Genomic DNA, 21,479 nt, shown 5'->3' with positions numbered 1-21,479 from the left:
AGTTGGTGGATTGATCTAGAATGGTTCAGTCGCAATGAGTGTTTAGGTGGATCTTGCAGGTAATGAGAACGTGATATGCAGAAGCGACCATGATGTAATTAAGAAGTTCTAGTCGTGAGATAATACCGCGTTGCGAAACTGGTTGGTTCTGTGTTGCTTGTGTGTGCATGTAGAATGTTTGTGCATTGTAAACTGTTGGGTTGTTTGTCTCTTGCTTGAGGGCATGTCTGTAGGAGCATGGCTTGGCATGAGTTTAATTTCAGTCAGAAATCTGGCTCCACAGCAGGTTAGAGAGTAAAATTGAAATAGGCCAAGTGAGAACACCTTCAGACACTAGGCATAATGCTAGCCTTTGTTCAGCGTCAATGTAATTGGGCTAACGTGTCAAAGACACTAGAATGAAACAGTGAACTTGTTTAGATTGATATATTGTACTCTGACAACTCTATGTCCCTAATTTTACCATCATATGTTTATTATTAGGAAAAATCAGTAATGGAGTTTTATTTTCAAATTTCGCACTATTATCTCCACATAGGATGTGACTTATTCCAAAGGGAATATTTTCGCGTTTTGGTGGGATTGGCGGATCAAAATTTCCTGGAACTTGCTATCTTGATTGCATTGCCTCCTTAGAGGATAGTTTAGTTTATTTTTTTCTAATTACGAACTACCAATGACCTATAAGGCTCTGTCAGAGTCTATGTTGTCTTGGCGTTTGGTGTACAACTTTGAAGGTCGTGTTCCCGCTCGCGTTTTCTTCTTGTGCATTTTCTTACTTGTCAGGCATATCTTCGCTTCAAGCATGGTGCTTTTGGTATAGACCTTTTTCAAGCATTTTCGGAACGTCCTCCAGGCGGGCAGAACACTGTGGGAAAAGTGTGTATGTCAAGGGAGCCGGCTTTTCGATTTTCCGCCCCTCACTGGCGCTGTGAAAGCACGAAACGAAAAGAACTCGTTGCCACTTGTTGACTTTTATTGCATTGTAAAAGCAGCTGCACGTATGCATGAAATGTAAAAGGAATAAAGCACTCAGTGTTACCGAGCAGATGTATTTAAGACGTAGTAGTGAAGCGACATGAGTATGCAGATGGGTGTTGTCAAACATACTATCATAAGCTGGAACAGAAAATTTCTATTTATACAACTATTACTTGTTTTCTTAATACCAAACTGCCGAGAGGTGTTGCAGTATTCAGGTATGCATGTACAGGTTATTATTTGATTTTACTTTGCAAGTCATCGGTTTACAAAGGTGACCACAAGGGATGCAACTAAAATCCACACGCTGGGTGCCTTGCTCTGACAACTTCCAATATCTTGGTACATGCTTACCCCAAAACATGTTTGCTGACAGCGTATCTACATAGTCCCTGTTCAGCGAAAGCACTGTTTAAAGGGACACTAAAGTCAAACAGCAATTCACATAGAGTGAAAGCTCAATGTATGACAACATCTAAAACGACAATATTAGCAACACCCGTGCCCTACTTACCGAGAAATTAAGGTAAATGCACAATACATGCACAGCAGTGGGACATTCTCAAAATAATCCCGATGACATCAGACGACCCACCTAGAATTAATCACTAGTAATCAAACTAGCTGCACCAAATAAAGAACTTTTTATGCATCAAGAGACTTAATACAATGCTGCTTGTTTGTTTTTGTTTGATTCATGGAAAAAATCCCCGCCGGACGTTGCTATGGAGAACGGTGCTAGTGGTTCAATAGTGCGATCTTCGCATGGTTAAATTTAGAGTGCCTCAATGCCCGCTCCTCCGCTCAGAGTGAAGACATCTGCGGCGGCCGCCATTATCACTCCCGCAGCGTACAGGTTTTGTTGTGGCGCGTAGTGGCCCACTAGCTTAACACGAATTGTTGTAGCCATGATGAACTCAACATCCAGGCAAAACATGCCGAAGAAAACTGGCACGTGAGCTCTACAGCTTGGCGAAGACGCTGCAGGCACTACAATGGTGGAGGAAGCAGTACAAAAGGTGGCAGCACCCTGAGCAGGGGCGCGCGCATCGAGGCACCCTAGTTGAACTGAACATGCCGTGCCATCTAGCGGGGCCCAGTTGAATCATCTCTGAGCGAATGGCAGGAAATTGTTGAATTGCCGTTGTTGCTCCTGTGCCTCCCGCTGCTTTCGTTCTGCTGCTATTAGTGTCAACGGCTGCGCAGTAAAGCAGGGCAACATTGTGGACGGCAACAGTCACGTCAGACGATCCGTTTGTGCGGGTGATTTGAAGAGCGCTAACCCGATGCAGAGCACTAAAACGTGATTTTATTTCAAAATAAGCGCTTCGTTGGCACAAAAGTCGCACTACGAGGTTTATGGACCGCTATTCTAACAATCAACGTTGACTTAATGGTTGCCTTTGGTGTCCCTTTAATTTCGCGTCGGCGCATCCAAATATTATTGAACAAGCAATTTTGTTGTTATGCTTATGGAAAAAATGCTTGCGCACATAAACTGAGCAGTAGTCTCCGGCTTCAAGTTTATCGCCCCAACAAGGCGGGGCATGCTGTGCATCATTACATCCGTTTCTAAAGAAAGATAAATATGGATGTTCTCGACCCAGGAATAGTAAAAAAACTACTGATATTGCAGTCATTTTATATATGCACGGTTAGTCCCATGGCCTGAAAAAATGTAACGAAGTGATATGGGGTGAAAGTTGTGTTCTTCGCACCAAACTGGACACTGGACTCTACTTAAGTAAGTTTTCTTGTAGCAGCGCACGTAAAGGACAAGAATAAATGGGAAAATGATGGCACAGACAGAGCACTACTACTACCAACGGCATGTATCAGCATGGAGGGTTTTTTGCAGATGCTCCACGTTTTCCTTCGAGCTGCTTCACTCTTAAAAAAGTTTTTCTCTTTAGTTTTCCTTTAACACTGCTGTCCTTGCAGGCTGTGGACACACTCCAAAATTCTGGAAATGGCCACAGGATGGCGCTCAAGTTCCTGAAGTATGCCCAGTCCAGTCAGTGTATGAGCATGAGCGACTCTTCCGTCAGCTATGCCTCAGCAGCTCTCCGCCTCGACTGATACTACCTGAATGCCAAAGTTGTCTTCCTTTTCTCTGCGTTGTTTCTTCGTGCACGTGCGCTTGTACTCACCGAATTGTCTTTTCGTTGCTTTCCACAATATCTTTCATTTTAATGATGGATTCGGGACACAAGACTAGCGTGGTGGATGTTCACTTTTTTTTATCTGAGCAACGGCGCATTGCGAGTGGATGGTCTGTGAGAAGGAGTGATTCGAACGTGTCATATTCACATCACCACAGTGAAATCTTTCTTGAATGAACGCGAGTTGTTTTTGTCTCATTTGAAACAGCTCCAAGCAAAATAATTACGATTCTCATTGTTGATGATGGTAATGCGACAACTGCTTTGACACGCAGTGACTGTTAATGCCTCGCTGGTTCAGCAGCCTGAGATAAAAAGAGCAAAAGCAATTTACGATAAATTGTGAGAGCGAACGAAAATCAGCCACAAAGAAGCACCCCATGTGCCCTAACCTGTGATACTATTTTTGACTGCGTCTGCCAATTCGTGCTTGGGAATTTGTGTACCGAAGGTATTTTTTAATTAAGTTACAGTCGGGTTGCTATTGATTAAAATGCAGCTTTTGACTTGTGCAGTTGGAGTGATATGGAAACAGCAAATTAAATGTTGCAGTTCATTTTGACGACTGTAATGAGTCACTCAAATTGACAATACACATGTCAGTTATAATCAGTGTCCTGAATGCATAGCAGTACCTTTTTTGTTAATCTCTTAATGCTGAAACAAGCAAAGCATTGCTGCACACTCACATTGTGGAACACAGGATGTGATGTGCTGAAGGCTGAAAGCTTGATCTTTGTGGTTTGCCTTCACTGTAGGCTGAAGGCGAGTTCGTTCCGGTAGATTGTCTAGTTTAGCTAAGAGTGTGTGTGATTAATTTTAAAAGTGAGCTATTGCTGTGTGCAAGAGAGATGGCTAATCTCGTTGTACAGTATGCGAGTGTAGGCTTGTAGATGTTAGTGTGACAAGTAGCATGCAAATGAGTAAATATAATGATCTGCTTTCAGCTATATACAGTGGAGCACAGGATCGCAGGTCCTTGGCGGTTGCATATTGAAATGAAGGTGCAGGTGGTTATAAAGCCAAAGTGATAGCGCAACAACATTTAGCTGCACATTGGAGCATTCTTCGCAATCAAAATTTATCTGACTGCTTATTATAGAACGCTTCCAGACTAGGAGTAGATCTTGAACGTAAAACCAAATAAATTTGTTAATGTGTGCATTGGAAACAAAATAGACAAACTTGTGTTGTTTTTCATGTATAACCGTAGCCATCACATAAGGCAATCATTATGTTTATGCTTTTTAATGCCATAGCGCCCAGCAGCTCATTTTGCGGCAATTTCAATGTTGTAGTCGTTTTTAGTTGTGAATGAAAAAGCACTGTTGACTGTAGCTCAAAGTCAAGGTAGATGCAAATAAAGTTAAAAAAGCCAGAGGGCGTTTGTATTTTGGCTTTTTTTGCGGTAAAGTATAGGTTTCTACAGAAAAATGAAGGCAGGTTAGTGATAGGGAAGGGGATAACGCACATGTGTGGGTGTATGTGCAGATGTAACTATCGCATTAAGCTCTTAAAAGTGAAGCTTAAATGCTGTCAATTTTTCTTGTTGTCATTCGCCTCATAAATTTATAGTAGGCATTGAATCTAACGAAGGTGCAGTTGAACCCCATTAAGTCCATAGAAATTCGAATACGGTGAAGTTTTCATTATGTTCACTACTTGTTACAAGCTAAATAAATGGATCTGTGCCAGCAACGAGATGCGTGGGACAGTCAGTCAATGCAGTCGGTCAGACATGGGACAATGTAAGCACACACTATCGCTCTAACCTGACGCTCTAACCATGTATCCACCACAGCGGTGGCTACATGTTTAGAGCCTCTGCTTCCAATGAGGGAGATTCCGGGTTCGATTCCCAGTGCCGGTTTTTCTTAGTGGGTAGATGAGTGTGCCAACCTTGCGCTCAGTTGTTTCTGGGTACTTACCTCGAAAGGTAGCCCCACAAGGTTCTGCGAAGGCCTCTGAGCGTACGTTACACACCACAGCCTTGGTGAAATAGTTGAGCATCCGCCACTGCTGTGGGAGGCAGAGAGTTGCTGCTGCCAGTTACCTACTGGTAAATAGGTACAAATTCACTTCCGGTTTGGTGCTCAGAACGAAGTTGTAGTCGCTAGGGAGGGCACCCACCTTGTGGGAAATCGGCGGCAAGGGACCGCCAGGCCTAAAATTGTCATCCTTTACTTTTTTTTTGTTAGTGGATAATAAACAAAAATGACTTCGATTGAACTTTCTGTAAGCAAAGTCGCCATGATTCTCAATCGTATGCGCTTTTCTCCCGATTTTCTCTTGGACCACCGTAGGGTGCTACAGATTCCAACTTAGACCAAATTGGCATTTTCACCAAGTTCAGGATTTCATTTTATAGCCTTTGCACCACACGCTGGCACAACAAAAAAATTTGTAAATAGTATGTTTTATGGAGAGTTCCAAAACAGTAATTTGTGCATTCTTCGATGGTCATAATTTGTAGAAAAAATTTCAAAAACTCTACAGTTTACTCAGTTTTGTCTATGCTCTAAAGAGTGAAAATTTTCAAGCGATCACGAGCAACTGTTTTATAATAAAAGCATGTTACTCTGAAAATGCATAAAAGCAAGTATTGAAAGAATGCACGAGGCGGTCAATTTATAAGCAAATTTTTTTTTTTCATGCCAGGTTTTTCACCATTTTTATGAAATCTAAATGGTGGTCACAGGCACAAAACATTTTTACCGCTCAAGATATCCTGAGAGAATACTTTAAAACCAATGTCTATATGTGTGTAATTTTCTCAAGCTACTTGATTGAAATGCATTTTTGGCGAGCACGCTGGTTAGGACAGTTGCTGTGGAATGACCGAAGTAAACACATATGTAATTACATTAATTATTAATACACACTAGATAATGTACAGCTAAATATTGTGGTACCTTGAGTTTCTTTTGGTGGGATCTGAGGTAGCTTGCAATATGCTCTAAGTTCGACACATTCATTGAAAGGCCGGTATACTTTGTCGCTGAAAGGTCCCCTGATGCCAGAATTTAAACCTGGAGGTGTTTGTGGTCTTTAATTGTGCTGTACATTTGGGTAGTTCTGATTGCTTATTAGTGGCGGACATTAGTGTTAAGGTATTTTAATTTGGTTTCAAAGTGAGCAGGAACGCTCATCTTAGTTTGCAGCCCCTCTAGACATTGCAACTGGTGTGACGTACACCGATGCCCACTAAAATGTTAAAGCGTGTGTTGCCGACATGGCCGAAGATTTGTGGGCCACGCTCAATACCATGGCTGGCACCTGATGTGGAACGTCGTTCATCTCCCCTTTCACTTTGTTCTCCAATAATGCGATTTCAAAGCTGCAATAAAATCAAAAGGCTAAAAAGCTAGGATGGGGAAGAGTCTTAGCATCTAAACAAATGTGATGTGAAGGTGTCTGAATACTTTACCATTCTCTCTACTGACCGTAAACTTGGAGCAACGAACCGGTGATAATGACCGAATGGTCAGCATTTTGTGCTCATGTGAAAAGTTATCTGTATTTTTGTTTCATGCATTATGAAAAAGCGTTTGTTAAAGAAAGAAGAAAAGCTTAAAAAGTATTTGTTTTATCTCTGTACGCAGTAGAGTCCTTTGTGCTTGTCTGTTTCTTGCTAAAATTTTATTGACTGCCATGTATCCACTAGTATTGCAGCATGTGTTTTAGAACTGATATTTTTTGTAGTCGACAAAGTTTACTTTGTTGGCTACAGTTAAAGGAGCAGTGACAAAATATTTTCTGCTTGCCTTTTTTTATATTGCAGTAAGATAAGGTTCAGATACTTCGAAGATTTGGAAATATTCTGGAATCTGCTGGTGTGTTTTCACTGTAGTATGTGCACTTTCCTGCCAGCAAGTTTTGCTTGTGAAATCTAAAGGTGGAACGTGTCAAGACATAGCTGTAGCAGCTTGTTCCGTTCCTGTGATAGCTGCAGCTGTCGCACCCAAGTGCAGCCAGAATAATGTGTGCAGCCGTCGCGTTTATTATTTTTTTATGAGAATCACTGCTACTTCACAAGATTTAAAAATTTTGCTTTGGGTCGTGATGTCACAGTAATGTTGATGACAGGCTTTGCAGTCTGAGGCCAAAGGTGTGATTCTCAATGTATCCACCTTGTTATCTACTTCGGCAGAACATGTTCAGTTATTCAGGAAAAAAAAAACTGTGAGTCATGATGTCATGGCGCTTGTAGCCACATCGACGCACCAAACCTGTCAGCACATTCCCATTGTGAAGAGAAAGACAATAGATGAAATGTAGAGTTACAATACACTCGACAAGCCTAAACACAATATGAGTGTGTTCAGATGTTTCAGAACAATGCAGGGAATGCGTACCAATCTTCGAAGTTCGCCAGATGGGCGGCCACGTTATACCTAATTCAAGTGCTAACGTGATTATAGAGTTCATGCACGGCCTCTGAGATGTGCGTCCAAAAATAGATCTTTCGGGGCAGCATTTGTTGCGATGAAACGCATTCCGTCTTTCTCATTTGTGTCGAGAGTTGTGAAAATTTCGGGACGTTGAAAAGACTGTTGCAAAAGAAGGACTGGGAGCAGAGGGTGCGTTGCTGGTGGATCTCCAGCCAATCGGCAGACGCCGAAGTGAATGATCCACGAGGTGGATACATAGAGAATCTCGCTCCAAGTTGTGGCTTGACCAAATTTGGTGTCCCTGCCTTTATTTCAGGTGTCATAATTTTACATTTGAGCACTTGGTAGACATTCTAAGATGCAGTCAATACTCCTATAAGGGATTAGCGCAGTCTGACTAATAAGCTTATCTCTTTTTGAGGGGGACAAATATTTGTATTTAAAGAACATCTTAGCCTCTTACATAACTGATCTAAACACTAGTTTTACAGGTAAATTAAGCTTGCATTTCTATTTAGAGTGTATGTATGGGTGGAAAGTGTGCTGTCTATTAAAAGAAAACACTTGTCTCCTCGAACGAACTCTACGACACAGTGTAGCAAAATAAAGGAATGGTGCAGATTTTTCTACCAGTTTTGTATGCTGATCAATTCTCCTTATGAGTGACGGCATCAAGCAAAGTAAATTATTGTAATTTCAAGGCTTGAAATAAAGCAAATACAGTGATTTTATAATCCTACGAACTCTCACCTAAACGTGCTTTGCCTTACAAAAGTGGTGCAGCCAATGCCTAGATGTAATGGGGGCCAAGATTTGGCCTATGCTTAGGCGTTATTTTTGTTAGGCTTATAATGGTGAAGATCAGATCAATTTTTATTGTCTGTAGTGCTTGACGAGCACCTGAATCTAAATTCACGGGTGTTTTTTTTTTATTGGGATAGCAATTATTTGGACACACTCGGCTAGATCTTGCCGACGGCATCGCCGTCACTCACCATATATGTATACGTATCTATACATATGTAAATGCAAGAAAGAAAAATAATTCGCAAAAGGACTCCGGCATGCCGAATCGAACATGGTACCTTTCAATTGTGAATGCGAGGCGTTAACTACTGAGCCACGGAGGAGCACCTGCTTCAACGCTCAAACGGCAAGCTATTTATATCTCCGACTATGCTTTGTAGCAATATATACGTACCACTTACCGCTGGTAACGGGCATCTCGGGGGGAACTACTATTGTGTTTTCAGCATTACCAGCGAGATGGTGTAATGAGCGCGTGTTACCAGAATGTCACGACGCGGCGGCGCATGCTCTCATCTCCCACGCATAACAGTCCTCTCCCCGTGGAGAGAGGACTGTTACGACCGGCCCTGGGGAGCCAAGCAGGGTGAGTTTGGGGGAGAACCGGTTCTTGACCTGACGGTGTCGTCCACCCCCACCTCCCCATTCGGGTTCCTCCTCGCCGGGAGAGCTACGGGGTCTGCTGTGCGTTCGTGACCATATTTGGTAACATTTTGGGGCGCCGGGACCATATATGGTGTTGGGTTGTGCCACTCCTTGTGTTGTGAGAGGTGTTTTCCCCTCCCTCGTGGCCGAGGTGCCGGCGACACCGTATTGGCTGACGATGCGGACAAGGCGCCCAGTGTCAACAACGTGGCGCTATAAAATGCCGAAGACGTTTTGTATCACACGCACTCTTCTCTCTTTGGGTCAGTTGACCACTTCTCCACATGTAAATAAATCTCTGTTGTTCGTTCGGGCGCTTCTTCTCTCTGAATTGTTGGACGATGGATCCTGTGACGGGGCCAGCTACCGAAAACGAGACCGGCAGGACCCGGAGTCCCAACAACGGATGGCAGCGGCGGGATGCTGATAACCCCGAAAGCGACCACTGGACGGAGTGAGCCCGAAGTTCAACAACAGGACGACAGGAGAAGGATTACACGAGCTCATCGACTTCCAAAGGGAATCGAACGGCACTTCTGAGAGGCACGACGCCGGAGACATGACTGCGAACTGGGTGAGTGCCGGCTTTCTCTGTTAAATTTTACCAGGCATTTACTCTATGTGTTAAGTAAAAGCTGGTAGAGAGGGGCTGTCTTGGTCATTGGGTTAACAGGTAACTTGCGTCAGGCAGAAATTGTGTGATAGCTTGGTTAAGCTCTTTCTGTCAGTGGCGTCAAGGTTAACAGTGGCAGGGCAGGATTCCGTATAAGAGCTTTTGAAGCTTTATTTGTAAACTAAGTTAACGGAAAACTTGAGGCAAGGCAGGTATCTAGAGCTGTCGTTGCCGTCAAGGTTAATTAGTTGCAGGACAGGAATCTTTGTGGAACAGAGACAGCGGTACTGGAGGCAGCCATGAATCTGAAATCCCTGCGAAAGTCCATGTTGTTGCTTCTTGCAAGGGAGTTGAATCTGGAGGTGTCGGACTCTCAAAGAAAGCCAGAGCTGATAGAGGCGATTCTCGCATTGGGGGCGGAGGATGACGAGCTGTCAGAATGTGTCGAGGAGATTCAGGAGAGGCAAGCGGCAGAGGCCGAAAGAAAGGCGGCCGCGGCAGAGGCCGAAAGAAAGGCGGCCGCGGCCGAGGCCGAAAGAAAGGCGGCCGAGGCCGAAAGGAAAGCGGCAGAAGCCGAGGCAGATAAGATGCGAAAGCACGAGTTTGAAATGAAGCGCCTCGAGCTAGAGATTAGCCATAATAGTAGAACAGGAGGCAGCGAGGCATCCGGTACAGCAGAGCGGGTCAGGTTCAAAATGACGGACCTAATGAGATCGTACAAGCTAGGGGAGGACATTGGGCTGTTCCTCGTCAACTTTGAGAGAACTTGTGAAAGGCAAGGTTTCAGCCAGGATACATGGTCTCAACGCTTGTTGTCCCTGCTTCCGGGGGAGGCCTCAGAAGTAATCGCGCGCCTCACGAAAAAGGAGGCTGACGAGTACAGTGAGGTAAAGTCGAGCCTTCTCAAGAAATACGGGTTGTCAGCGGAAGGTTTCAGACAAAAATTTCGCAACGCCGTAAAAGAGAGCAATGATTCATACCCGGAGTTTGCTTACAAGTTAATGGCCAACATGGGGGAGTGGCTGAAAGAGGCAAAGGCGTATGGGAATCATGACAAGGTGCTCGAGTGTATCGGTCTGGAACAATTCTATCAAAGGTTACCAGAAAAGGTGAGGTTCTGGGTTCAGGATAGACCAGACGTGAACACCGTAACAAAAGCCGCAGAGCTCGCTGAAGAATTCGTTACGCGCCGCGCCCTCGGGGCAAACAGCGAGCCTAAAAGGGAAAAATTCCTACGGCCGAATAAGGCGCCGTTTAGAAAACAACCGACAAGTCTCGCACAAAAGGGTGAGGAAAACAATTCATCTAACCATGGGGCGTCGGCAGAGGCAAGCAAAAGGAAATTTGAGGCGAGAAAACCGGCTGCTTGTTTCAATTGCCACGAAACAGGGCACTTCGCGAAAAACTGCCCGAAAGAAAAGGTGGCCTTTTTATCTATAAATGAAGCCGACGAGAACATGAAGTTGTTAGAGCCCTATATGTACGACCTTACCGTGAACGGCAAGCAGTGTCGGGTTCTTAGAGACTCCGCAGCCACTATGGACGTAGTTCATCCGTCTTTTGTTCAGTCCGGACAGTATTCAGGAGACTGTGCCTGGATTAGACAAGCCGTAGAAGCAAACAGTCAGTGCCTTCCCGTAGCTAAAGTTGTCCTTAAAGGCGCATTTGGAACATTGGAAACAGAAGCCGCGGTATCGCCATATCTACCCCCTCAGTATCCTTACTTATTTTCAAATAAGTCAGATCAAATGCTGAAGGAGAAAGGTCTAACGTTGGGAGAAGGCATAGTGCAGGCACTGACTAGATCAAAGGCACATGCGCTGGCTGCGAGAGCAACATTCACTGAGGCAAACAAGCCTCAAATCGACAACGGGCCTGGTTGCGAGTTGGACACCACGGAAACAAATCGACTTGTGCGAGAACAGGCTGCAGAAGCCGTAGTCGCGGAGGCAACCATTCCTAAAGGCGACGTTGAACCTCCTCCCGAATTGGAAGGGGTCAATTATGCCTCGTTGACCGAGCAAATAGAGAATGCCATTGCTCCCAAGCCGATTCCCGGTAGTACAGAGGATAGCACAGAGGGTGACACAATCCAGGTACTAGGAACTACAAAGGAGTTGTGTGTCATGCCAACTTCGGATAATTTCAGTCGGCTGCTGCAGGTTAGCCCCGCTTCATTAATAACCGAACAAAAGGGTGACCCAACGCTTAAGCAATTCCAGGACAGTTCGAAAGAGGGAATCGCCAAACGAAATGTGAGATTCCAAGAGAGGAGCGGCATACTCTATCGAAAATATCTAGATAGGCGAGGAGTAGAATTTGACCAGGTAATCGTACCTCAGGCGTATCGTCAGGATTTGCTTAGTTTGGTGCATGGAGAATCATGGTCAGGCCACTTAGGCGTAAAGAAGACGAAAAATCGTCTCTTACAGGAATACTACTGGCCTGGATGCTTTAAAGATGTAGAGAGGTTTGTAAAATCTTGCGATGTGTGTCAGCGAGTGGGTAAGCCGGGAGATAAGGCGAAATTTCCAATGAAGCTGGTACCCGTAATCACGGAACCCTTTCGTCGGTTGGTAATTGACACAGTAGGTCCTTTGCCCAAGACAACTTCAGGCTACCGTCACATCCTGACCTTAATCTGCCCCGCTACTAAATTTCCAGAGGCGGTCCCGCTAAAAGAGCTAAGTTCCGTGGAAGTAGTGAACGCACTTCTGTCCGTGTTTGCCCGGGTAGGCTTTCCTGCCGAGATACAATCAGACCAGGGCACCATTTTCACGAGTGCCTTAACGACCACCTTTCTAGAGCGGTGTGGCGTGAAATTATTGCATAGTTCAGTCTACCATCCGCAGTCGAACTCGATAGAAAAGCTTCACTCCGTGATGAAGCGAGTGTTAAGAGCCTTATGTTTTGAACGGAAAACTGACTGGGAAATGTGCTTACCTGCAACGATGTTTGCACTAAGAACTGCACCACATGAGACAACAGGGTTTACGCCAGCGGAACTTGTTTACGGCCGCAGACTGCGGTCTCCTCTTCGTATGCTGAGAGAGTCGTGGGAAGGTCAGGGTGATGATCCTGTAGTAGTGGAATATGTCCTCACCTTATTGGATCGTCTAACAACAGCCCAAGAACTGACCGAGAGTGCGATGACCAAAGCACAGCAGAAGGCTAAGCTTTACTACGATCGGACCGCTAAAGCACGACACTTTGCTGTAGGAGACAGGGTCATGTTGTTGAGGCCCTCCCAAAAGAATAAGCTTGAAGTGCAATGGGTCGGCCCGGCCGAAATTACTCGAAAATTGTCTGACACCAACTATGTGGTAAAATTACCAGGAAGTCGTAAGGCACACCAGGTGTATCATAGCAACTTACTCAAACCCTACAAAGAGAGGGAAGCCATCGTGAACATGACTTTAAATGTTCCGGAAGAGGTTCCGGCAGAAATCCCTGAATTAGCTCCCGAATCGGACGAAGTCCCGATCGAGAAAAGAGTTGAGGATTTAGTATCAAAGTCACAACTAACAACGAAGCAGAAGCAGGAATTGCGTGGTCTTTTGACCGAGTTTCAGGACAGATTTGTAAGCGAGCCAGGCCGGACATCCGTCCTCACTCATGACATAGAGCTTACCTCGTCGGAACCGGTAAGATCTAAGACGTATCGGGTGTCTCCTCGCCGGCTTGAGCTAATAAAAGCAGAGGTTAACAGGATGCTGGAATTGGGTGTGATTGAGCCGTGTGAAAGTGATTACACTTCCCCGTTAATTCTCGTGGAGGTACCCGGCAAAGATCCGCGTCCTTGCGTAGACTATCGTAAGTTAAACCTCATCACCAAGGATCAGACATACCCAATTCCCCACATTGAGGAACGCGTCGAGAGGGTAAGCAGCGCGCAATTTATCTCAACGCTAGACCTAGTGAGAGGTTACTGGCAGGTGCCGCTTACCGAGAGGGCGAGCCGGTATGCTGCATTTATTTCACCATTGGGGACATTCCGCCCTAAAGTGTTGAGTTTCGGCCTAAAGAACGCGCCTTACTGTTTTTCCAACTTAATGGATAAGGTTTTGCGTGGTCAAGAGGACTTCGCATTGCCTTACTTGGACGACGTCGCCGTGTTTTCCTCGTCCTGGCCAGAACACTTGACGCATTTGAGAGCAGTACTGACACGCCTACGCGAAGCAGGTTTAACGGTAAAGGCGCCCAAGTGTCAGCTAGCACAAGCAGAGGTACTCTATCTCGGGCATGTTATCGGTCGAGGGCATCGCCGTCCCTCTGAAATGAAAGTGGCAGCTATCCGAGACTTTCCCCAGCCCCGAACGAAAACCGATATTCGAGCTTTTCTTGGAATAGCTGGTTACTATCGTAAGTACATCCCTAGATATTCCGACATTGCCAGCACTCTTACTGACGCGTTGCGCAAGACCGAGCCCCAAATGGTCGACTGGGATGAGGAGAAAGAAAAGGCTTTCCGCGTTTTGAAAGCGGCCTTGTCGAGCCAACCTTTGCTTAGTTCACCGGACTACTCGAGGCCTTTCATAGTCCAATGCGACGCTAGTGATAGAGGCATGGGGGCGGTTCTTAGTCAAAGGGATGAGGGGGATCAAGAGCATCCCGTCCTATATGTTAGCCGGAAACTCACCCTTCGCGAGCAGGTTTACAGCGCTAGCGAAAAGGAATGTGCGTGCTTGGTTTGGGCAGTCCAGAAACTGGCTTGTTATATTGCCGGAAGCAAGTTCATTGTGGAAGTGGACCACTGTCCTCTCACCTGGCTACAAACCATGTCCTCTAAGAACGGCCGCCTGCTGCGTTGGAGCCTCGTTTTGCAACAATATACGTTTGAAATACGCTACAAAAGGGGTGTACTCCATGGCAACGCTGATGGCTTAAGTCGATGCCCCTGACGCGAGAGGATGTCTCGAGAACTCTGGCATTTTTTTTCCTGACCTAGACAAGAGCTAGTGATTGTTTTTTTACTCTTTTAGGTGTACTTGTTTGAAAACGTTGAAGACGCGGCTATCCAGGGTTTCGGGTTCGGTGTGCTTCCAGTGTTGTTGTTTTGTGTCACCTTAAAGTGTGAGTAACATTTTGAATAAATTGTGTATTTCCTTTAATATCAGTTAAAGGGGAAAATTGCCTGGTGGAGTTTGGCGGAATTGTCCGGCGCTCACCGGCTGAGTAGTTGTGTTTTCATGTGCGTATGTGACGTCTGTTGAGCCCTCAATGAAGCAGGTGTTGCCCTCTACTTCATCAAAGACGGTCGTCACCAAACCGACTGCCGGCGCTGATCTCTCCGGACAGTGGCTGCAAACCTCAGCCCATCGAGATCTTCACCCCCCCGCGCGAGAGACTGTTACGACCGGCCCTGGGGAGCCAAGCAGGGCGAGTTTGGGGGAGAACCGGTTCTTGACCTGACGGTGTCGTCCACCCCCACCTCCCCATTCGGGTTCCTCCTCGCCGGGAGAGCTACGGGGTCTGCTGTGCGTTCGTGACCATATTTGGTAACATTTTGGGGCGCCGGGACCATATATGGTGTTGGGTTGTGCCACTCCTTGTGTTGTGAGAGGTGTTTTCCCCTCCCTCGTGGCCGAGGTGCCGGCGACACCGTATTGGCTGACGATGCGGACAAGGCGCCCAGTGTCAACAACGTGGCGCTATAAAATGCCGAAGACGTTTTGTATCACACGCACTCTTCTCTCTTTGGGTCAGTTGACCACTTCTCCACATGTAAATAAATCTCTGTTGTTCGTTCGGGCGCTTCTTCTCGCTGAATTGTTGGACGATGGATCCTGTGACGGGGCCAGCTACCGAAAACGAGACCGGCAGGACCCGGAGTCCCAACAGGACGCTTTCGCGAGCGCTCGCTTATCTCGCGGTGGGGACAATCGTACGCTTTTAGGGCTTTCACCGGAAGGATTCCGTCGTAGTTACCGGGCGCACAATGGTCACTGCAATCGTAGCATAGTCTCCGTTTGCGAAAAGGGCGCGCTTTTCAGACACATCAAAGTAACAACTGAGACGCTCGTTCGCGCTAATCTGAACCTGTGAGTACGTGTCGTGCGTCATTTATGCGTGAGAAACGCGGGGCAAGATCGGCGGAATATTAAAAAAGTTTGTACAATTGAATGGTTAGTCGTCGTTCTATTGTATGTTTGGCTCACGTGTTCTTGGGAGCATCGACGTTTTCTGACCATGCTGTAGCAGCGAGGTTTAAAATTAAACCTCCTTGGAGCTACTGTAACCATGCTGAAAAGTGTCGCAGGGCCCCTTTAAGACGTCTCGCGTATTTCGTGTGCTTCCCGGCACCCAGACGCACGCCGCAAGAGGAAGGCACGAGTATTGTGTCTACACTTGGCGCGCGCGCCGAGAGACAAACCTGGTGTTGTTCGCAGCCTTCGAGGAACGGCGCGCCATTCGATAGGCCAGTATCGAATGCGTCTCCGGCTCCATCATGGCGGTGCCCGTTCTGCCGTTTGGGAGAGCGAGGGGTCACGTGCGATCCGCCAACGTATCTTAGTAGGCAAACTGCTCTCTTCGAGCGCGGCTTTCAACGACGGCGCCTGTTGCTCACGAAGGTGCCGATACTCCCCTTAATTCTGCCGTTTCGCGAACTGAAGTCTCGTGACGGTGTTGGCAAGACCGCGCTGTTTGTCAAGTGGCGTAAAAGACCTGCGTATCTGCGTCTACCTAGAACTGGGTTCAGCTTAGTGGACGTCTCATCGAGTCGTCGAGCTCATCGAAACGAGTAATGTGAGTATATTATTTATTTATTTATTTATTTATTTATTTATTTATTTATTTATTTATTTATTTATTTATTTATTTATATATTACGTACTACGGTCCCTTAGGTTCAAGTAGGTGGGCGATTTCAATCGGATGTGATAGTACAGAAAGTGACAAAAAATTGCTTGTTGGTGTTCGTTGCAGTAATAGCAACACAAAAGTGGCACGTAAAACTGTTTTGCTATTAATGCAAGTAACGGGCATAATGAACCGAAAGAAGAAACTACGTATAAATAAAAGATCGTGTTTCCTGATTATTGTAGGAATAAGTTCAACAATATATACAAAACAACCATCATTCTCACTTTTCAGGGCAAAAATAGCACTGCAGTAAGAAGGAAGTGACAAATGAAATGGTGGGACAATGCTATATTTATTGTAAAGGAACGATGAAGCTGAAGAAGTAATGGACGATTTCCAAGTTATTTCGTTCCAGTCTCGGACCGTGCATGAAAAATATGAGGACTTGAGGGTTATTGAGCTGTTAAACCTTTGTGTTTTACATCTTTAACGCCTAGACGAACCGTTTTACAGTAGATGCATACAAATGAAAGCGGTCAAGTGGGTGCATGCCGTGGCTTCGAGTATTCACATCACAATATACAAAAACAAGCAAACATCGACTTAACATCCCAATATGGCGGCGCCCACGTTCCTCATTGGTAAAATAGTGTATAAGCGTCTGTTCTACAGAAATAAAGTGTTGAGGATTGCATTGCGACTCTGGCAGATAAGGGCGTTAAATACTGGACATGCTTGCGAGTATACGAACAGTTTCACTTCGTCTGTTTGCCTTTAGGTAATAAGGAGAATGAAATGTCAGTATGCCAAGAAAGCCTCTATCGAGGAGACTTTCGGGATGCGTTTGAAAGAATTCGATAGTACAGATGGACAGTACAGAGCGTTGTCCTGTCCATGCTTCTGTGCCTTCTTGTCACCGTGTTTCTTTCGCGCTGCATCGAATTCTTTCGAATGCATCACCAACAAGCCCACATTAACACTCTCGTTGGGCATACGAATTGCGTTCAAGGTCACCGGGAGGTCGTCCCTTTCGATGATCTGCAGCGCCGCCGTTATCCCAGCGTTCTATTGGTCGAGTTCGAAGGATAACAAGTCCCTCTATGTATGCAAAAATTAAAATGGAGTAGACCGGCAGATTGGGCGAGTTCCCACGACAACGGGAGTGCAGCGTCTTTAGAGATTTCTTTGCTCAGGCACGAGTGGCGGGACGCCCGAAGCTGGGCGTGTAGGGAATAGCGTTTCCGCTCCGCTAAAGCGTCATCCGAAAACTGTGTCGCAATGCAGCTTGCCCTGAAATGCTTTGTTTTGTTTGTTTTTTTGTTTGAGCCGTCAAACAATATGGTACATACGCGCTTCGGGGGATTGGCCAGGAATTCGTAGATTTAAAGTCAGTAGATAATTTGAACACTGTTAAGCGATAAGGAACAAATAAATAAATAAAAGAGAACACTATAGATAATATATCACACAAATGCCGATATTACTGTGTGATTGTGATAGGAGACTTATTCTTCCTCCCAAGTTGTCCAAGTTTCTGGAGCCCTACACTACGGCATCTCCCATAATTGCACCGTGGTCTTGGGACGTTAAATCTCAATTGTTATTATTATGTTACTGAAGAAACTAGTGAGGGTATGAACGTGTGTATGGCAACATGCATGTGAGCAATGTGATATAAATAAATATATGACGTAATACACTTTATACATATTAGTAAATATTGTCTTGCTATGAAATGTATTTATTGTTCGAATGATAGATATAATGAATTTGCGAAGCTATCGCTATGCTTGAATGAAGAGAAGAGTTAGCTTACTCGCACAGTTGGGTCACGTGTAATATATTCCGATCCTATGTTTAATGCCTCGCGGCATAGCGGAAATATTAAGAGCGTCCGTTTGACCAGATAGGCGCCGACAACTAGCACTATTAAAGTGATATGCTTAGATGGCTCACCAAACATGGAAATTGACCATCGGCGACGACCGTATCGCGGCGTCGGAGACGAGTGAAGACAAAAATCATCATCGTGTGATGACGTAAGCATGACGTCACAAATTAACGCGTGATAATTATATGCATCGCTCCCTCCCCATTTTATCTTTTTTTTACAGTACGATAGAAGTGGTGTTTACACTATTCGTTTGTCTTTCTAGTACAAAAAAAGACATGAACAAAACGGCATTTTTGATTCATCGTTATGCCTCATTTTATTTTCATGTCTGCATTTCTCCCCCCCCCCCCCCCACCACAATTTCGCCTAAGCGCTGGAAATGCATCTATGTGTTACGTTCCGATTATACGTGCACTCAATGGTACGGCCGATATGCGTCCAATAGCCGTGCAGGGCCGGAATTCGACAAGGTCCATCTCGCGGAACCGCGCGCATGCAAATCGCCTCGAGTTGTCGGCGGGAAGCAATTTGTGCTGGATAGCAGTTCCGGCTAGAGACGGAGATTTATGCACTCACGATCGGAAAGATCACGGCTGCACAAGTTCGCCGCTTCTCTCCCATCAAGGCGGCGGCAAATCTGGCGCCCCTCTTTCACCCTCCGATGTTTGGACAACTGTGTGTTTCGCACTCTGTCTTATAACTTTTGAGGCCGAACTGTCACATGCTGCGATCGTTTGCTTTTGTCGTTCGTCGCTTGGCGTGAGGCAGGTAAAATCGCGTATAGCATCGCCGGCACACCGAGTGCGCCAAGAAGCGTTTTTCCTCTTGTTTTCGAGCGCCTTGGTGATGACAGGTGCGGAACACCTTAGGGGCTTTTGTGTGCGGTCGTCGCTTGGCGCAAATACAGCCAGAAGCACGGATATCGCAGCCATCTGTAGCACGCTGAGCGCGTGCTCCCGCCTAGGGGAGGTGTTTTTTCTCCAAGCACCTTGACGGTGACCGCTTATCATCATAAGCAAAAAAAAAAAAATCACGGCATATCCACGCAGTGAATGGTGATGGATGAGGCGAAACGTTCATCAGTCTGTCCGTGCTTCCGTCCGTCCATTCGTTCTTGCTTCCGCCCGTCCATGTGAACGTCGGTGCGTCCGTCCGAATGTGCGTTCTTCCGTCTGTCCGCCCCTCTGTCCGTCCGTGCGTCAGTCCGTCCGTCTATCTAGTGAAGACTTCTAGTACAGCCATCTCACATCTTTTCATCATGTATTCATCATAAACAAGGGCCACCATCCAGCCGTCATTCTAAGGACCGCACTTTCGGGTATGGGCCACTGGTGGTTACGCACTACAACGAGGGACGCACAAGCCATGCCATAAGGAGCTTCGCCCCTAAAATATTCGGCACATCCCACGTAGTTTGGGAATCGATGTTATGCGAAACATGCGGATGCAAGCTGAATGTGTTTTAATTTTTTTTCATTGAGTGAGACGTTACGAAGTGGCGCTCAATACATGTACAAATCAACTGATACACACACGTTAAACAGCCACATATGTTTTATATTAGCAGTTGTTTGCAGTTGCATAGCGATGCAAACAGCAGCATGGATATTAGCAACACCAAAAGCGGTAAGCTGATATGAAGCGCTGGTGTTCGCGCTGGGGCTCACGAGGATGGCAGCCTTCAACACTGCTACACAAATGAACCCCAGCGGATGGCACCTAACTGCAATTCACGTTAACCGGACATGACGGCTCTATCATAGGCGTACGTATGTAATGTTCATAAAATTTCATAGTGTAGAGAAATGAGGCAAAGAGACAACGCCTTTGCTGTAGGCCGGCTGTTGTTTATCTCACTCCGTCTTCTCGCGCTGGGCGAATACGAGAGCCCTAGCTCGTTGCCGCTCTTTCTCATTACAATAGCCAATACTGCAACCAGAATTGACGTTTCGCGAACATTACAGTATATTTGAAAAGTATTTCCAAGACCTGGCGTGGCTATGGGGTAGAATGCTCGACTGCCACGCGGAATGCTAAGGTTTCATTCCTGCCGTGACACTCACGTTTTTTCTTTGCATTCATCGGGCCAACGCTGTCATGTCAGCTTTTTCTTAACGCTCAAGCGTTAAATTAGCCCATGGGCATGTGTTCTCGCCGTTCTTTTGTAGATATAAAATGTTTATCACCTGGGGCACATACTCGCATACCAGTGGCACATACGCGCATACCAGTGGCACATACCCGCCCTCGGGTATGTGTCACTGTAGCTGTCGAAGTGTTTGATGACGTATGCGATGAGATTGTGACATTGTGTCATGACCAGCGCGTCGTATTCGAAAACGATCTTACTCTTCCGTACTTTGATGTACCATAAGGGGGTGATCATATATAAGGGGGTGACGGACGGATGGATGGATAGATGGACCCCAAAAGTGCTTGGAGTACGCAGATAAATGCTTCGAATTTAAAACTAGTGCGCACGAAAAAAAAAAAGAGAAGCAAGCCCCAAATAGAAAGCGAGATACACGAAAAAAAAAATAATAGCAAGAGCAAGAAAGAGAAATAAATAGGTAAAGAGAAAGGACGAAGTAAGTAGAATCGAAGAGAGAAAAGATACAGGAAAATAAATACTGGGAGAGAGAACAAGAGAGAAATATGGGAGAAAAAAAAATGAGAGCAAAGAGAAAAAAGAAAAGTGGCTGTCCACCTCCGCACTTCTTTAGCCTTTGCTGCAAAGCTGCCTTATTATATTTTTTAACAGCATGAGTGAAAATCAATCCAATTTTTTTTTTTTCAAATTCTGGCGTACTTTCGCACCTTCGTGCATACGTCGCCACGTGACCCTGTGAACCACACCCCGGCCGTTACACGAATCTTCCCGAGGCGTTCGTGTCATGCTTGTTCGTCGCTCGTCTCTGAAGTCTGCGCTAGATAAGCACCAAATCACATAGCCTTCGTCACGTAACACTGCACAGTACCGTGTACACTCACTCTATCGCTCGGCTGGCCACAAATTGCATTTCTGCCGCGCGCTTTTGCCGCCTGCCTCCGGCGGTGACGTCAGCAGAGAGCTGATGACGCAAAGGCGACGGCCTTATTTGGAGCCGGCGTCGACGCCTCGGGGATCAAAGCGTGGCCTCGACGAGCTGTGCTTCCTAATGTGATGGGAATATTGAGGACAC

General features: G+C 45.9%; 1 protein-coding gene across 2 annotated transcripts in view; it reads left to right on the top strand.

Moving 5' to 3' along the window:
• The window catches only part of LOC119163964 (protein MEMO1), a 29,750-nt gene extending 26,658 nt beyond the window's left edge, over nucleotides 1-3,092 (top strand). For both annotated transcript variants that reach the window (XM_075870796.1, XM_037416053.2), the window contains exon 9: nucleotides 2,923-3,092. In XM_075870796.1, the coding sequence (XP_075726911.1) occupies nucleotides 2,923-3,060 (138 nt within the window). In that variant the 3' untranslated portion in view covers nucleotides 3,061-3,092. The remainder of the gene's footprint in view (nucleotides 1-2,922) is intronic.
• Nucleotides 3,093-21,479: the final 18,387 nt, after the last annotated feature.

This window comes from Rhipicephalus microplus, chromosome 8, assembly GCF_043290135.1.
Source record: "Rhipicephalus microplus isolate Deutch F79 chromosome 8, USDA_Rmic, whole genome shotgun sequence".
NCBI classification, from domain to species: domain Eukaryota; kingdom Metazoa; phylum Arthropoda; class Arachnida; order Ixodida; family Ixodidae; genus Rhipicephalus; species Rhipicephalus microplus.
The sequence above is the reverse complement of the archived record's forward strand: the minus strand, read 5'-3'. Positions and strand labels throughout refer to the sequence as shown.